This window comes from Salarias fasciatus, chromosome 2 (assembly GCF_902148845.1).
Source record: "Salarias fasciatus chromosome 2, fSalaFa1.1, whole genome shotgun sequence".
Taxonomy (NCBI): Eukaryota; Metazoa; Chordata; class Actinopteri; order Blenniiformes; family Blenniidae; genus Salarias; species Salarias fasciatus.
The window spans coordinates 13498057-13516780 of NC_043746.1; the positions used below are offsets into that span (position 1 = coordinate 13498057).

Sequence of the window (18724 nt, forward strand, 5' to 3'; positions counted from 1 at the left end):
TTCTCTCTGTCATACTCTCCTGCTTTTTCTCTCTCCCTGACGATTTCTTTCTTTTGCTCCCCACTCCCTTCCTCCCTCCCTCCATCTCTGATGATTTTAGCAGAGGTGTGACTCATTGGGCATCAAGCCACAATGTCAGGTAGTGAGGGGAGGGCGGGAATGAGGTGGAGGCAAAGAAAAAGAAAAAGAAGGAATGAGAGAGGGAAAACGAGTTGTTTCAAAGTGGTGAGGTATAGTGTAAAAGGGGGAGTCAGAAATATGCAAAAAGGAGCGGAATGTGCAAGAGGAAAAGAGTGAGAGAGAAAGAGGAGGGGTGTTCAGTCAGCACAAGGAAAACAGCACAAGGAAAACATAAAAAAGGAGGGAAATGAATAATTTCTGCAAACAGTTTCCGTCACGATTGACTTTTTACCCCTCCTTGCATGTTTTCTCCTTCGCTGTGCATGTTTTGGCCATGCAACACGCTCTCTGAGCTGACCAATGTGTTTATGTGCAAACCTGTTCATGGGCAGGCCTCCATTCATGACTTTTTATGCTTTAAAGTAGCTAATTGCCCAGGGGGTCATTAATATACGCCTGCCTCTCAATAAAATAAACCTAGAGGAAAGAGCGTATGGTTAGAAGAAGGGAGAAGACGGGAAGTGGAGGCAGGAATGAGAGTAGGGACAAAAGAGAAGTGGTGTAATTATAAGGATTTAGAGCGGAGAAGGTTACACAGGCAGATTCATGTTTATGTGGAGTGTCGATCAACTGTCTCTGCGGCCCCTGAGGCAGGGGCTCTCCACTCTCATCTCTGCCTTAGCACTTACACACACACACGCACACACACACACACACACCACACACGCACAAAATCTTAGTTGATGTAATGGACATTCTGACGTTTCCCTTCTTATAATGAGACATTGTAAATAATGATTTTACAGTTACAATCATTTTTTACTGAAGTTCAGGTCACAAACACAAACATTCATTTGAACAGACTACGCACACACACACACACACACACACACACACACACACACACACACACACACACACACACACACACACACACACAAACTTGACCTTCAACATTTGTCCTCAGTAGATACTGTTTTTGTACTAGAGCCACATCTCCGTCTCCGATCTGTCTTCCTTTTCCTTCCCTTGGATTTTCCTTCCCTTCCTTCCATCTCAGAAAACCTTGATAACAATCACACGCAGAAAAAAAAAAAAATGTTATGATCGAATGTATGACTGAAGATGATTGTATCAACAAAGATGATTTTGGCAGTTTTTGTTTCATATCGTTCACATCATGATATTGGTAAAGTTTCTTTGGAATCCAAATTCTGTTTAGCTTCGCTTAACTCTGCCCCCATCAGACCGTTTTCTCTCAGTGAACAATGGGATCGGAAAAAAAGAAAGACGCCACTGTTTTTTTCTGTAGCTGCTTACCTTGGCCAGGTTACAAGGAAGACTGGAAGGGCAAACAAATCCAGCAAAGTATATCTAAGGGTGCATTTCAACTTCTTTTCATTGCACAGTCTGTCTGTCAAGACTACAGCTTTGCCTTGCCTTGTTTTTAGTGGGTGCTGTTATTAAATCTTGGCAAGCACATGCATATTATGATTGATTGGAAAAAGTCTCATCCACCATGTTTCAGCCATGGTGACAGAAGCATAGGGAAGATCAAAGTCATCCTGATAGATGGCTATCGCCACTCCCACCTGTTCCCTTTGGAATTTCCTCTCTTCTCAGCATGTGTGTGTGCGCGTGCACGTCTGTTATGTCTGTCAGAGTGTTTGTGTTTCTGCATGTGTGCCTGAGTTTGCATCTGTTACCAAGTGGTTGTGGACCTGTATGCGAGTGAGTGTGAGTATGTGTGTGTGTGTGTAGTCTGTTTCAACACGTCTGCAACTTGCGGGAATCTTATAATCTGGAACTGGAATATGTGCTCATGTCTGTGTCTGTCTAGCCCTGCTCCACCTCTCCCTCTCTCTTTCTCTTTGACAGCTCTAATAGGTTTGGTAGATCAGGTTACACCCCTTGATACATGCCAACTTCTCTCAATTTTTTTTTTCTTTTTGTCTAATTTGGTAGTCTGCCTTTCTTTTTGCCTGTTTCATATAATAGCTATGTCTCTCCAACAGTTTCTCACGAACATGTGGATCTACAAACACACACACTCACTGAGAGGGAGTAAGACGAGTGAGACACATGCATGCACTGTCTCTGTAGGCCTCTCAGGTTGCTGACATTTTCCATTTTTGCGCTTATAAAGTAATAATAATAATATTAGTGGGTGTGACAGAGCAAGGGTCCATTCACTACCACTGCCAACTGCCTATAAATATCCCCCTTCTTCGGGGGAATCCGAGAAGCAGCAGAGACCTTCAGTTTACACAGCTGAGGAGCATGTGGACCTAAACCTCCATTCTCTCTCTTTCCCTTCTTTTTCCCTCCTCTTCTTTCTCTTATCCCTGCTCTTCATTTTCCTATCAGCTCACTATTTTGTGTGCTACCGTGTGCCTCCTTTCTTTTTTTTTCTCTCCGTCTTATCTCCTTTCACCTGCCTTCCTCCCTTATGATTTCTTGCGCATATCTCCGCGTCTTGCATGACCTCCCACCTCTCCCCTCAACCTCACATCTCTTGTTTTCTGTTTATCTTCTCTGATAGATGTTGTGGTGACACACAGGACAGAGTTCAGCACATTATTATGGGAACTGTGGAGTGATGAGGTGAAGCTAATTGCAGGTGGAAGTCACCCTGTCTTTCATCACATCTCAGTATTTTGTTGTCTCCTCACTCACTTCCTGCTACTTTCTGTTCACCTGCCTCAACACGTGTGTGCCGTGATATTAAGAGACTACACTGGCTTACATTAATCTTCTGCACAGAATTTCTCTTGGAAATAAATCTAACCTTGCATAATGTCTCGATCCTACATTTGAACAATTTCCATTATGGGGAGTTGCTTTGCCTTCCAAAGAATATTATGTCCTCGTGATAGTGGTGGTATGACAGATTTATGTCTAAAACCCGCTCTTACACAAACTCAGCAGTGTTAGTAAAAGATGTGTGTGTTTCATGACATACGGCCTTTAATTGGTATGAGTTCACCAGCATGGGAAAAAAGACAGCAGAGTGGGGAAAAGCGCGTGGGACCTTTATTTTTTTGGTGTTTTCCGCCCTCTAGTGGGTTATTTGTGTCAGCGGAACAAAAGCACATGAACTGCTTTCTCTAAAGGACGCAAGGCTTGCTTTCAAGCCGCGGTGTCTTTAAAAAGTGAACATATGTTGAAGATTTCGTTCATGGGCTGCGACCACACAATGGGAAACGGCCCATTGTGTGTGTCCATGAGAACAGGGACGTTTCTGTGCTGAAGTTATCGCCAGTCCTCGACTGGAACCAAACAGGAACCTGCGCGTCAACTCGAGTGCCATCTGGCCCGAGTCACGTGGTCTGGACTTTCTTCTGATTTCCAGGAAGAGACGCAGCTGTGTAACTTCTTATGCCACTTTTCCTTTGCATCTGTCTGTTTCTCTCTCTTTTTTCCTCTCAGCAAGTAGTTCCGGCATTGGTTGTTGCTGCTGGGTGGAACTCTGAAACGAAAATGACACCAACCACTAAGGCCGCTCCTGTGACTGTACTTAAGACTAGTTCACCCGTCTGGACGTCGCACCGGTTTAGCTCAGTGGTTACTTCTCGCTTTACCCGTGTCAACCCTACGGACCGCGGACTAAGGGGTTCAACCACGGGCGCTGTCCGGTGCTTTTTTGTTTTTTTTTTTGTTTTTGTATCTCAAATGACCAGTGGTTTAAAGGGGATTAGATTCAATTCTATGAAAAAGTAACTTCTTCTTTCCTTTACCTTTATTATAGGTTATGTTTTCACAATTGTTAAAATGAATGACAACTTTTATTTTAACTAGAATATCTTCCTAGTTGTATATTATACGACTGGATGATTACTAACAACAGAACCTCGGCAATCGCATGCTTAAAGAGATGTGTCCTCAAGAAAACAGTTCTACTACAGTATTTATATGGTGACAGGTTCGACAGGCAACGTTTCCCCCAGTAGGAGGCGCTGTGGGACCGAAAAAATGGTCCCCGAGTTCCTTACACAGGCCAAACAAACACGTTTGACAGTTTTTCTCCATCGATTTGGCTCATTTCTTGAAACTGAAATTACATTTTCAAAACTCGAAGATCATTTGGCAAAATGGTCTTACAGTTCAGCTCAACACCATAGTTCACTTCCAAAAGCTCATCTCTGTCCAAAAACTGTTCACACATGCTTCAAAGCTACATTTCTTTCCCATATAAAAAGTCCAAAATGTAAAGATCCTTCTTAACATCTTCGGCTCATTTCTCCAAACAGACCGGATGTTCTCAATTCTCTTGGTTCTCTTGTCAAAAACAACCGGGACGGTTCAGCAAACACCACAGTTCACCTGTCAAAAATCTGATCTCTACCAAAACAGTTCACTCAGGTGGAAAAACTACATTTCTTTCTCAAACAAATGGTCAGTGTCCTCAAAATGCGTTGTCCTCTTGACATTGTGTGAGCACTGACAGTCAAAATGTTCAGATGTTTTGTCACTAAGGGCAAAGGACCATTGAAATATTCCTCATCTACCTTTCTGTCTCACAATAGTTACTTTGAAAGTTTTTATTTTCTTCTTTGGGTTTTTTTGCTAACAGAAACTATTGTGTATAAGAAAATGAAGACAAAAAGCATTTTACAGTCAGAAGAACCTTCAAGTTCTGATTCACACATTGCTCTCATACCTCCAAAGACACTGTTATAATCTTTATTCACACACAGAGCAACTTCCATCCATCGGTGTTCAATATACTGTAAAAAATCAACAACAAAGAAACAAACAAACAAACAAACAAACAAAACAAAACAAAAAGGAAAATTGTATGTAGCCCACAGTGCTGTAAATGAAGCTGGAGTTTCAAAGCTCACTTCTTCACTGGTCCCCCTCCTCACCCTCCTGACTGTCCTCCTCACCTTCATGCAAACACATCCATGTCTGGTATTCATGGTATTGAAGTGTGTTTTTGACTTATTTGACAGTTGAACAGATAATTTTGCAGGTGGTGACTGATACAATGAAATTATGCCGATATGTTTGGGAGAGAACAACCATTAGAATGAGAATCAATCAATCAGTTTAGAGATCAACATGATCTATTCACTTGGGAATTGTGCTAAATATATCCTTACTGTGCTTAATCATTTGCAACGATTTCCTGAGACATTGAGACATGTACAAAGACGTTTCCAATGTGATGACATGAATGAGAAATACCGTTCTGTTGTGAGCAGTTACCGTGTAGTTTGGAGATTTGTCCATGTTGTTTTGAAAATGTAATTTCGGTTTCAAGAAATGAGCCAAACCAATGGAAGAAAACTGTAAATGATTTGATTTCATGTCTACAAAAATCCAGTGAGTGCTTGTGATGTCCTTCTCTTTGTGTTTCCCTTGTGATGGACTGTAAACTTCAGGGTTTATCTTGGATTCAACCAACTGTAGTCAGCTGGGATCAGCAATGCTGAGTTGACTATCCAATGGATAGTAGGATAGATTTAGCTTCTGAAAAAAAAAATTAATTAAAATCGCGAGGCTTTCTGGTAAACCAAACTTCCATCCAACCATCTACCAAACCATTTTATCCAGTTTAGGGTCATGTTGGACTACAACTGATCCCACCTGGCAGACACAACTTCTCACAACAATTTCTGAACAAAATAAAAACAAAATTAAATACGTATTATAAAGCCAACATCACTATGACCCCAAAAATCCAAGTACAGTGGTCCCATCCTCTAAAATCATTCTCCAGTAAGGTTGATTGAGGAAAATACCAGAATTCAGGGACAAGTCTGTTAAAACGCTGCATACATGGATGCTCATGCTTTAGCGTGAAATAATTACTTTACAAATACAAGCGACTGCAACACTTAAAAACTGTTCTACAAGCAGAACTTTGTGAATTATGGGAGCCATTTGAATCCAGAGAAATCGACTTCAACATGTGTTATTCTGCCGAAACCCCAGTAGATGGCAGCATAGGATAACAGATGAAAGAACACCATCGCCCAAATAAATAATATTCCATGATGGGTACTGAAGTGTCACCGGTAGAAACTTAATTGACACGTATTGCTTGGGGTGTCGATAAATGAATTAAGTCTTTCCGTGTTTTCTCCCTTCTCGCCGACACAATGTTGAATGTTTGTGAGAGGCACCTCCAAGGAAAAGGACACGATTACCATACATAATCATATCTATTCTCATAATTTAATATATTCTGCTGTGTGGACTGACTGTCACATCCAGCTCCCGAAATACGCCTCACCATGGCTCCCTTACCTCATTTATTAAATTGGCATAAAACCAACCAACCCCATGCTGAGCTAAATTATAGTCGAATTATATGTGAATATAAAATTGACTTTCAAATTGTTCCACTTTAACTGCACCTGATCTCGACTGACTGAAACAAGCAGCATAAAGAATAAAAAAATCAAAACAAACAAATGAATAAAACGTGCACTATATGTGTACTTACAACAACAACAACAACAACAACAACAACAACGATAATAATGATAATAATAATAATAATAATAATAATAATAATAATAATAATAATAATAATACATTTCATTTGGTAGCATACACAATGTCACTGAACAGAAATAAACATATAAACATATATTGAGTTTAGGCATAATCTGTATTTCAAGCAGCTGTAATTTTAATAAGCTGTTTTTAAAGTGAAAAGTAATGAAACAGAGCTGGTTAGTTGTAAAATGTGTGTAAGACGGTGACACTAAAGTATGCTTGTGACTTCAATATAACTTCGTCCAGTCTATACAGACCTTTCAGCCAAATATGTAGCTTAATGGCAAAGTTAAAGCTAAACAATGAAAGAAAACAAACAACCACAAAGTTACAATGTGTGTAAAACCGTAAGATCTATCAGTAGTAATAGCTCAGTTGAACATGTCTTTAATTTAAAAAAAATAAAGTTTTTCTGTTTTTCTGACACCCTGAAACAGAGTTTCACGTTTCCACAGTATAAAGACTTAGCCCAGCTTTTATAAGAGCATATTTTGTGAAATGAATGGATGGATGGATGGATGGATGGATGGATGGATGGATGGATGGATAAAAGAAGGACAAATAGATCAAATAAAGAAAAAAACAAATGAAGACAATATAAAGACAAGCAAGGTCAGTCAAAGTTTCATAAGGCAAAACAGAAATGAATTAATTCAAAAAGGGAATTGAATGCTTCCCTCTTTTCATGTCTTTTTTTAATTAACACATAATTATTAAGTGCTGTAGGCAGACCAATCTGAGGAGAATTGGTCATGAGGGCATGAATCACATTCCGAGATATCACTTTTTTAATAGTAAAATTTAATACAGGCATTAAACTTGAAAATGATATAACAAATAATACATGAATACAATTGAGATTGCAATACAGTAAACATTGCAGCACACAATAAACACATAAACATTAATACACATGAATCTAGTGTTGTTGTCAAGACCACTTAACCAAGACTTGAGCATCTAAGACCAAGTGGATCGGTCAAGACCAACATCACGAGACCAGAACAAGACTCTAAGGGGCTCAGATTGGGTCAACACCAAGACTTTGAAAAAGTGAAGTGTGAAATTTGAAAAAACCGTGAGTAGACTATGAATCAACTTGAATTTATTGTATTTAGTATATCTTCCTTTATATGTACATTTGCTTTCCACTGTGAAAATAAGAAAACAAATCCAGTTGTGTAGAAGTTTCTGTCCCTATTGAATATTACAGAAAGTAACAGAGTTGACATGATTTCTTAAGATTTTCACAGCTCATTTGATAAGGTTTACTGATGGTAGACACCTCCACTGTCGACAAATCCCCAATAGATGGCGCCACGCGATCGCGTATGAAAAACAGAAACCTCGGTTGGGCTGGCTCGTGTACGTTATGGAGCAAAATGAAATAGTCCACCACGCTGGTCGATAGAGAGCACGTGTTGAAAAAAAACTTGGACTATAGATTTCGTCAAGTAGTGGAAAATCCAAGAGTTCGTAACTATGAGTCCTCCTTCCCCATCCTTACTCCACCTCCCGACACCTCTCCAGGCCGTGCATGCAGCCTCCAGGGTGGAGGGACGGGTCACGGTCAGGTGTCTAGAGAGCTCCAGTTGAGAAAAAGTAATGGCAGTCTAGCTGTCGGACAATGGGGTGAGCGAGGCGATAGGGGCGGATGAGACCGGCTTAATGCTCCGTGTAATGCATGTTAATGTAACAGGCACCGGGGGACCGCCGGCCGGAGTGCTTTGGGATTATTTATCACAAAACATTTGTATTCTTCCGTCGGAGAACGGTTGATCCCGGATAGCTGCACACTAATCCTTCACTCCGTTAATTAAAAAGAAGGGGGAAGCAATGGAACTGGTAGTGGTGATTTTTTTTCCCCTCTCTTCCAGAAATGTAATCATTTCTGGAGAAGCTTAACCATCTGCTTGAGGTTAAGTCTACAAGCAGATTGTGTTTTCTGCTTATTTAAACCTAGGGATTTTCAGTGTTTTTTTTTTCTTCCTGAAAATGGAAGGTTGGTACATTTTGAGTCTGCTTGTTCTCGGAAGCAATGTTAATTCCCAGGGTGGAAGTATGAATGACACTCTTTAGGAACCATCTTCTTCCAGATTTAGGATTTTGATCATGTAATAGGAATGCTGTTTTTATTCGGAGTCGTGACGTTTGTGACCCCATCTGAAGATAAACCATAAGCCTCACGTTGTGGTTGTTTCACTTGTTCAAGTTGTAGCCTTCTTCAAAGAGAAATACTGGAGTCAGTCGCGATTTTTTTTTTTGAAGAAAAGCATTCCCATTAGCCACGTCTGATTTTTGTTTTCAAAGCGAAAACATCACAGCATCGTTTCACATCAACATCGCTTTGTTTCCATGATCACTCCCACAGAGGACCAGCCATCAACCCAATTCTCGACAGAAGATGCAGCAGTCAAGTTTGGGAGGCAGTGTAATAGAAAATGTGATGTCTGGAGTCAAATAAAAGCGCTGCCCCTAGGCAGTAGAAATATTTGTTTCTTGTTGTTTCTCATCTCCCTCTCGCCTTTTCCTCCCTCTTTAGAAGTTAACAAGCCCAACGCTGCCTGGGGGCCGAGGCTGTGTCGTCAGTACCAAGAAGAGACTTTCAGATTTCAAGCCACCGTTTTACATTAGGATGCCACTCATGTCTGTCTTTAGACCAACCCGAATTCACAAAGACACTCTTTACTTCCTCTCTCACCCTCCTTACCCCACGACCTTCCCCTCTCTCTTCTTCAGTGGTTGTCTCGCTGACCAGGATTAACAGAGAAAACATTAGCTCCGGACCACTGTGCTCTTCTTCCCATTAAAAACACACAAACAAATAAAAACTGTAGAAAGAGCACTTTAATCTAATCTGTTTTTGCAAATATTCATCAACATTTTGTGCTTTTCAAAGAGTAAACACCATTCCTGTAGGTCGTTTGATCCTGACTATAATTCGTGATTACAGACAAGTATTAAGGCTTTATGACGGTGCTGTTATGATGATTATGTTGATATATGTACAGGACTACTTAAGTGAATTACAACCGTGTAATGCGCATTCGTACGGCTTTATTGGTCTTCCGTGGTTGTTAATGTAATGACTTTAAGCCCCGGAATGTTGTCTGCGATCATTTAAATATTGATTAAAAACGAAAATCCTGACCTATCAAAGATTCTTTTTGTAAAACCCAATTTCGTGTGTGATGATTAATGAATGGGACTGTTTTGCAGTGTGGGCATTCGTCTTCAAAGGGCTCTAATTAAAAAGCATTATGGAGTCCCTGGAGCCTGTGGTACTGGCCACTGGGCCATTTCAGCCAAAGCAAATGAGTGCTAAGTCTGCGTGTTTTTGTTTTCTGCTTCGCAACATAATAGTTGGGGAAGACTTTATTGAAAGACTTTATTATTTTTTAAACCAACAATGTGACTTATAATTAAACCCAGTAATATAATGTTAGCTGCCATCCTGGGCCCTAAGCATTGTGTAAACTGTAAGGCAAATCCTTATCCATCCTCATCTGCTCAGTGCAGCCTAGAAAACGACACCCACGACAGTTTGTCTGTTAATACAAATCTGCCTGTGACGTCTGGTGTCAAACTTACGCCTTCCAGTTTCTTTAATGGGTCAGATGAACAGACATGAGGCTGTGAAGGGTTAAATGTCGACAGTAATTAGAGCCTCACTTCGTGTCCGCGTCCTCCAATACGGAGCTGCGAGAGAAGCTGCGTTCTCTCTCTCTCTCTCTCTCTCTCTCTCTCTCTCTCTCTCTCTCTCTCTCTCTCTCTCTCTCTCTCTCTCTCACACACACACACACACGCCTCCCCACCAGCTCCTTGGAGCGCCTAACACACTGGAAAATCAAAGCGCGAGCCTCCCCTGTTCACACACCGCCGGTGTTGCGCGCGGAGCAAAACACTCTCCTCTCCCCTCCCGTTTCCTCATCTTCAAATAGCTCGTGTGATAGAGTTGTCCAGACACACAGGTGTTCCACACTTACATCTGAAGAAACCTGAATTTTTTTTTCATTTTTATTTCAGAGTACTGTAGTACTCTAGTTTTTGCTCAATGACCATATGAGGTGAAACATGTCTGGGTGAGGTGATTTTACGCACGCTGCTGAAATGGATCACAGACTCTCCAGAGGCAGCTGGGTACCGGTGACTGGTCTGGTTATATGTCTGCTTCTGTGTGCGTGCGTAGTGGACTTGGTTCTTGCGCAAATCCGTTACTCCATCCCTGAAGAGCTGGAACATGGAGCTTTCGTGGGCAACATCGCCGAGGATCTGGGTTTGGATGTGGCCAAACTGTCAGCCCGTCGGTTCCGTATTGTTTCCGGCGCGAAGAAGCAGTATTTAGAAGTTAACTTGGAGAATGGCATTCTTTTTGTCAACGAAAAGATAGACAGAGAGGAGCTTTGCGAAAGAAGTCCGAACTGTTTTTTACACTTACAAGTGGTCATTGAAAACCCATTAGAACTATACAGAGTGGAGGTGGAAATTCTAGACGTGAATGACAACTCTCCCAGTTTCCCGTGGAGCGAATTTAATCTCGACATCACAGAGTCCGCAGCACCGGGCTCGCGGTTCCCGTTAGAGAGCGCACAGGATCAGGACGTGGGCACCAACTCTTTGCGCTCCTACCAGCTGAGCGCAAACCAGCACTTCATCCTGAACATCCAGACGCGGAACGACGGGAGCAAGTTTGCTGAGCTCGTACTGGACACCCCTCTGGACCGGGAGCAGCAGAAAAAGCATGAAATGGTTCTGACTGCTTTTGACGGCGGGTCTCCGGAGCGCTCCGGGACAGCGCTGATAACGATCACGGTGCTAGACGCCAACGACAACGTGCCTGTGTTTGATCGCTCCGTTTATCGCGCCAGCCTGGTGGAGAACGCACCGAGAGGGACGCTGGTGCTGAAACTGAACGCCACCGACCTGGATGAGGGCTCGAACGGGGAGGTCACTTACGCGTTCAGCGGACACGCGCCTCTCAAGGTGCGCGAACTGTTCACTGTGGACCCGTACATGGGTGAAATCCGGGTGAAGGGCGTTGTGGACTATGAGAAAGCGAGTGTCTATGAACTATATGTGCAAGCAAAGGACAGAGGACCCTCGGCTGTCGCGGTACACAGTAAAGTGCTGGTCGACATACTGGACGTGAACGACAACGCTCCCGAGGTCATCCTCACATCTGTGTCCACTCCTGTTCAAGAAGACGCGCCGCCGGGGACAGTGATAGCTGTTATCAGTGTCATGGACCGGGACTCCGGAGAAAATGGGAACGTGGACTGCCAAATTCCGAACAATGTTCCTTTTCAGTTGCACTCATCTTTTAAAAACTACTATACTCTGGTGACAAGCGAGTTTCTGGACAGAGAATCTGTGTCTGAGTACAACATCACACTGACAGCCCGAGACCTGGGCTCCCCTTCACTCTCCACCAGAAAAACCATCCTCGTTCAAGTGTCTGACATTAATGACAACCCCCCGCGGTTCTCTCAACCTTCATACACTGTTTATGTGACCGAGAATAATGCCCCGGGCGCTTCCATTTGCTCTGTAACTGCGTTCGACCCCGATTCTAACCAGAACGCCTATCTGTCCTATTCTATTCTGGAAGGTCAGATCCAGGGCATGCCCGTGTCCACTTACGTCTCAATCAATTCCGATAATGGCAACATATACGCGCTGCGCTCCTTTGATTACGAGCAACTTAGAAACTTTCAGATTCTGGTCCAGGCGCAGGACGCCGGCTTCCCTCCGCTCGCGAGCAATGTCACAGTCAACGTATTCGTCTTGGACCAGAATGACAACGCACCTGTTATTGTGTCGCCCCTGCCTAAAAACGGCACCGTGGCCACAGAGGTGGTTCCACGGTCAGTGGATGCCGGCTACCTGGTGACCAAAATAACAGCGCTGGATGCGGACGCAGGACAGAACTCCCGGCTGTCTTATCAGGTGTTGCAGGCTACAGACCCGGGACTGTTCAGCGTGGCGCTGTACACAGGTGAAATCAGGACTATTCGTCGGCTGATGGAGAGGGACGCAACAAGACACAGACTCGTCATATTAGTCAAAGACAACGGACAGCCGCCGCTCTCTGCCACGGTCTCCATTGTCCTCACGGTGGTGGACAGCGTGCCCGAGTCGCTGTCAGATTTCGGAGACCTCACGCTCAGCCCACAGCCCCCCTCAAACCTCGCTCTCTACTTGATCGTGTCACTGAGCACAATATCTTTAATCTTCCTGGTGGCGATCATCGTGCTGGCAGCGGTCAAGTGCTACAAGGACAGGGAGACCCTCAGCGGGTATAACCTGCCCCCGTTAGCCTGCTGCTGTTGCGGGGGGTTTCAGCCAGAGCCGCCCCCGGAGGTGTTCAAAAAATCAAACCTTAACCTGCAGATCTCCTCCGCGGCTAAAGTGCCCACGAACTGTATGGAGGTGAATGGAAATAGCAGTTTGTCTCAGTCATATTGTTATAAAGTGTGTCTGACCCCAGAATCCGCCAAGAGTGACTTTATGTTTCTGAAGCCGTGCAGCCCGAGCAGCACACCGAGGAACAACGAGGCGAAGAGCGCGGAAAACTCGTGGAACGCGCAAAGCCGGAGCGCTTCTGTCAACAACGGAGCAACCACTCCAAACGAGGTACAGAGAAAACAAAAAAAACATAGTCGGAGACAAGTGGAGATCATCTCACTCACTGTCATCGTGACATTCAGTGATAAGAGTCAAGAGAGTGACATTCTCCCATCAAGGTCAAATCCTTGTTTAAACTCAACTTGAACAAAAGCCATCTTTTTTTCCTCTTTAATCTCTTCTGAGAGTGTTGTGCGCCGCGTGTAAGTGTGGCAGTAATTGTGTTGCCTATAGTAATGTGTTGCTCCTGGAAAATGAAACGAGACGGCGCAAGATGACAATTTAATTGACATGTTAATGAAAGTGAGAAGACTCATCCTGCGAGGAGCATATGCTGCGCGGAAAGCGTGTCTCGGAATGAAGTGAGATATCAATTACTGGCCAAAGGAGGGGGAAATGGGATGCTCAGGCTCGGGCTGGCTGCTCTATTCAGTGTTAGTAACAATTTAAACACCATCATAATTCAATATGTTAGGTTAATTGGTCACCCTGCTCAGGGACTACAGATGAAAATTAGCCCATGGTTAACTCTGGCGTATTTAAAAGAAGTGTTGATTAATATGCGTTGTCCCTGATAAATAAATATATAAATAATAATCATAATATCATCTATTATGTCCTGCAAGGTTAATGCAAACACTACCCACTGCCATTGCCAAATACTTTTCACTCAGTGAGATTGTTCGCACACCTGCCTACTGCACATCTACCTGAGTCTGAGCAAAGAAAAAAAAAAGTCAAGGTTAAAAACGTCACTGGCAAGGTGAACAGAAGATCTTTGAGTTTTTCTCAGGGTCAGACTATTGTTCGATCAGCCTAATGCGCGGCACGCCTTCCTCCTCTCAAACTAACAATATAGGACACATTACCTCACTAACTATCCCTCAAGGGCACAAGCACGAGCGAGCCATTATACTCCACACAATGTGGCGTATTCGCAAGGGGTGAGAAGATGAGCATGAGGAGGAGGGGAGGAGGTCCATTATTGATGAAAAATGGCAAACGGCTGGATTTGGGGAAGACAGTGGATGACATCGATGGTGGAGGGGGCAAGGGAGGGAGGTGGGGGGGGGGGGGTGCAAGGACACGGCTGGACTCAGACGTGGACAGCCTGTAGATCGGTCCCGACGGTGTCCTTTCAATGTGAGGGGAGAGAGAGAGAGAGAGAGAGAGAGAGAGAGAGAGAGAGAGAGAGAGAGATGTGGCTTTATAGTCGAGCCAGAGGAGGGGTGAAATAGAAGAAGGGAGAGAAAGGACACCGGGGAGAGAGGAGAATATATAGAGGCAGGATGATGTCTACAGCGGTGTTTCCTAATCCTAATAGACGGAGCAGCAGACCGTAAATGTGTGCGCAATGCTAATTCCCGTCCCCTCCCTTTTATCAAGACTCACACTGACAAAGACTCCGAGTCTCGATGCCAGACTTTAACAGGCACGCTGAGAAATGTCACTCCGGTCACTGGCACACGCACCTCTGGCCACAAGAGGGATTTCGAGGTCACAGCGATTGTTCCGCCTGCAGCTATACTCCTTCAGGAGAAAGTGTCCTTCCTTCTATTAATTGGTTCCACCAATTCACCCGGTGATGTCCCTCAGCGTGCTCACGAGGTCGTCAGTGACATATATATATATAAAAAAAAAGCCCGATCACAATGAAAACTACTTGAGCATTACCGAAAGGCAAGCGCGCAGACCTTCTCAAGTTGATGAACTGAAGTGAAAGGGAAGATTAAATACACACCCAAGCGTGAAAAACACAAACGACAGGTGCGCGAATGGGTGCCACAGTGTATATGCGCTCAGAGCTCGTCTTGTGCATTTGCAGCTGCAAGGGCCGGAAACTTTTCAAGGCTCTCTGTGAGACTTTTAATTAAAAACCTTGCTCGAGGAGCATCAGGCAAATATTAATGTAAAATGATGCATAAAATCCACAAAAACAATGACGTGTGTAATTTTCTTAATTTCCTCCCTGGCACGGTTTCCTTTGAAGATTAAAATCATGTTTCGTTTCATCCCGGTGGGGTTCTAATTGGTTTTTGTGCGTACTTGGCGAGGAGAGTATTTTGAATACCGATTCTAATAATACGCTTACGTCGCATTCTTCTTGTTAACAACTTTAGGTGAATTAATAGAGCGTGGAATCTATATGAGACTCGAACTAGGAATAAACAGCACTCCGGCGCTCTCCTTCACCCCTCCCGCCACTCCACAGAAGATAAAAGCGAGACTATGTGACAGGCGAAATAGCTGAGGGCAACAGCTTCGCTGGGAAAAATGTGTTCTGACAAACGTCCACAGGGCGGCAGCCAAGATCCATCTGAAAACAGGCACGTTTCAATTTCCAGACAAACACAGTGACATGCTTCGAAAATATCAGTGACCTCTGTGAATCCAGAGAGCATAGTCATTCATTTTGTGACAGTATGGGATACAATACATAACTTCAAATGATTTTGAAACGAGAATTTTCTCCAAACTAACATAGTAGCTTCAAAGTGCCTCAAATTCTTCATCAATGTAATATTAATCTCATTTGTTCTTTTCTCTGCAGCTTAAGCAGCCCAACACTGACTGGACTCTCACAAAGAATCAAAACTCTTCCATTAAAAGGTAACATTTCAATATTTGAACTCTGTCAGTTTGAAGTAAAAGAATGTTTTTTTCCCACCTCAATCTAAAAATGTGAATTTCCATTGTCAATGCAGCTAATATGTTCATGTGACATGAAACAATACTATCTTTCATGAAGACCAGTACTGCAACAAATGCCTTTTTTTGTTTGTTTAGTTACAACTCTATCAACATGGATGGCACTCTCATGCGTAAGGCCATGCATGCAGACCCAGAAAACTATGTCACATCCATGGCACCTGGACAGTACTGGACCTGGGGAACACATATGAGAGGCATGAAAGGTAAGAGAGCCTATGGAGGCACGTAGAGCAGAAAGCAACCTCTATCAAAATCACTTTGATGTCTAGCTCATGTTGTGTGTAATTGTTTATTGTTCTCTTTGAAAAACACTATTTGTATCACCAGTGTGAGAATTGAAACAGCACTGCAGGAGTTAGTCAATACTGCATAATAAACTGTTGCTTCTTTTCTCCTTTTTCACTGACCATGTTTAACTATAGATTATAAGATGTCTCCTTCGCCCAGTGGTCTCCCCCCTCGTCCGTGGACTCCTCGCTGCACACCCCCACCCCAGCAACAGCAGCCATCGATCCCTGCCCACCCACACCCACACCCACCGCCCGACTACCACCACAACGTGTACATCCCTGGGACACCGTCAGGCTTTTGCACGCTGAGACCAACAGTACAGCGGAGTGAACTGGACGTCCACAATTCCTTCTCTACGTTCGGCAAGAAGCGACGGCTCCAGATGTCCCCGCAGGGAGAGGCTGCGATGATAAATAATGACCTGTACAATGACTGACTACTTCAGTGACAACTAGATGAGTTCAGTGATGGATAACCTCATTCATATGAAAACAGAAAAAGAGGCCATTTAGTGCATAAACTGTCGAACCTTTGATTTATAAGTGGTATCAAACACAATGTGGACCAGCAGTCCACTTGGGAGAAAAAGGAATGGACAATCTATTTTGGCTAAAATGCTGACAGCAAATCGAGTCTGTTGGCTATTTGTGTGCCATGTCATTGCAACATCATCATTGTGTGTTATTATTATTATTATTATTATTATTTAGACAATCAGCCAAGAGCAGTGGTTACATCCAAAATGTTTCGAAAAGACATTAGTGGAAATACATTTTGCACATTCATATGAATTTATATTTTTTGGTCATATGACAAGAACATTTGTTTTTCTTTGTTGTATGTTTGCCAACAGAGCTTGTGTGAATATGACAAATAGTATGTTGATGTATATGCAAGCTGCACCATGATGCAGATTACTGTAATGTTGGGGGAGTTTGCCTCACACATGTACTGTATACATTTATGAAAATAAAGTATTTTTTGGATATGATTCCCCCCCCCCCCCCAATACTTTTTATACATGCATGCTGCCATGCATACAACTTAAGGTCTAATGCAGCCCACACACCCAGTGACAGACTCTTGTTCGTCTACATGCATAAATCATTTGGATGTAAGTTTCCTAGATCTAAGTTTAATTAACTTGAGTCAATTATTTTGGGGTGAAAAAGTTCCACAGTTGTTCTTACAGGGCTGGAAAGCTTTTCGCCGTGGTAAGCTGTTTTCCATGGAGAGGAATAAACATGGTAAAATGCTAACATATGCTAATTGGAGTGCTTGCATTTCCATTTGCCCGCAGAGAATAGTGGGGTTCATTAACTGAACAAACAGAACCTCCTCTCTCGAAATATCACTTTAATTAAGACCACGAACACGAATACAAGCGTCGGGGGGAAGGGGGAACTGAACTCCAAATGCCACACCTGAATGTGAGCCAGGGGGGCCCTGTGGCTTCTCTCTCTCTCTCTCTCTCTCTCTCTCTCTCTCTCTCTCTCTCTCTCTCTCTCTCTCTCTCTCTCTCTCTCTCTCTCTCTCTCTCTCTCTCTCTCTGTGTGTGCCCTTTTACATCCTACCTCTCAGGGAATTAGTTCCCAGCATCAACAGATGAGAGCTGGCCATTGGCCATAAATGAGCAGGGTAATTAGGTCGTCCTATGGCTCAGATTGAAAATAATTTCACTAATAAGGAAACTGACGTCCGTAGAGAGCATAGAAGGGAGCAGGCTAACCTTCTCTGTGGTAGGTGATTCTCCAGAGGCAGCTGAGGGGGCAGCCATATTTAGGTCAGCTTAGGATATTCTGAGATGGGTGGAAGAAGTGAAGTATCATTCTTTTCAAAGCATGTAAGAACAGCATCTTTGACATTTAAAATGATTCAGACACTAGATTTGGGATGTAAAAGAATAATATATATTTAACTTCCCTTCAAATTCAAATGATGGCGATGGTTAAAGAACATTCAAACTCATATAATGTAAAATGTGTCTCACTCGGAGAGTTACAGGACACAGTATAAAGCAAAAGGAGAAACGTGTCCCTTGTCATCGCTGGTCATCCACATTGGGAGCTCTCCATTGACATGGTGCTGAAAATCAATGAGACCTGTGGCTTCTCTCTGTCAGGCAATACTTCCACTCAGCCACCAGAGGGCACATCTAATGGAGTTCTATGGACGCGGACGCGGGTTGGTATTCTGGACTCACCGGTTGGGAAATGGCACTCACAAGCAGGGAACAACAACAAAAACATTAATAAGTATATCCTCACACTCAAATGATCTGCATCAGCTGTAATTATTAGACTTCAAAGCACACATTTATTTACATGTTTCCCCTGGAATATCAGGGATTCACATAAAATGAAGGCATTATTTTGTTCTATAACCGTTGCAAATTATTGTTTTTTTGAACTGCAGTGACAGTTTTGATCCTTGAAATAAACAAATAAACCTTATGATGAAAATATAT

The 18724-nt window shown here is 43.1% G+C and overlaps 2 protein-coding genes across 3 annotated transcripts in view; both read left to right on the forward strand.

Moving 5' to 3' along the window:
- Nucleotides 1-18724, forward strand: part of LOC115397319 (protocadherin alpha-C2-like) — a 422283-nt gene that overhangs the window by 134146 nt on the left and 269413 nt on the right. The window lies entirely within an intron of this gene.
- Nucleotides 10645-16954, forward strand: LOC115397419 (protocadherin-10-like). 2 transcript variants are annotated; one of them, XM_030103728.1, is made up of 5 exons: nt 10645-13059; nt 13150-13263; nt 15806-15864; nt 16042-16169; nt 16389-16954. In XM_030103728.1, exons 1-5 carry the CDS (start codon nt 10741-10743, stop codon nt 16691-16693), a joined length of 2925 nt encoding a protein of 974 aa, XP_029959588.1. In that variant the 5' UTR covers nt 10645-10740; the 3' UTR covers nt 16694-16954. The 2 variants fall into 2 exon arrangements, with proteins under 2 accessions (XP_029959588.1, XP_029959579.1); XM_030103719.1 differs by having other exon boundaries at nt 10645-13263.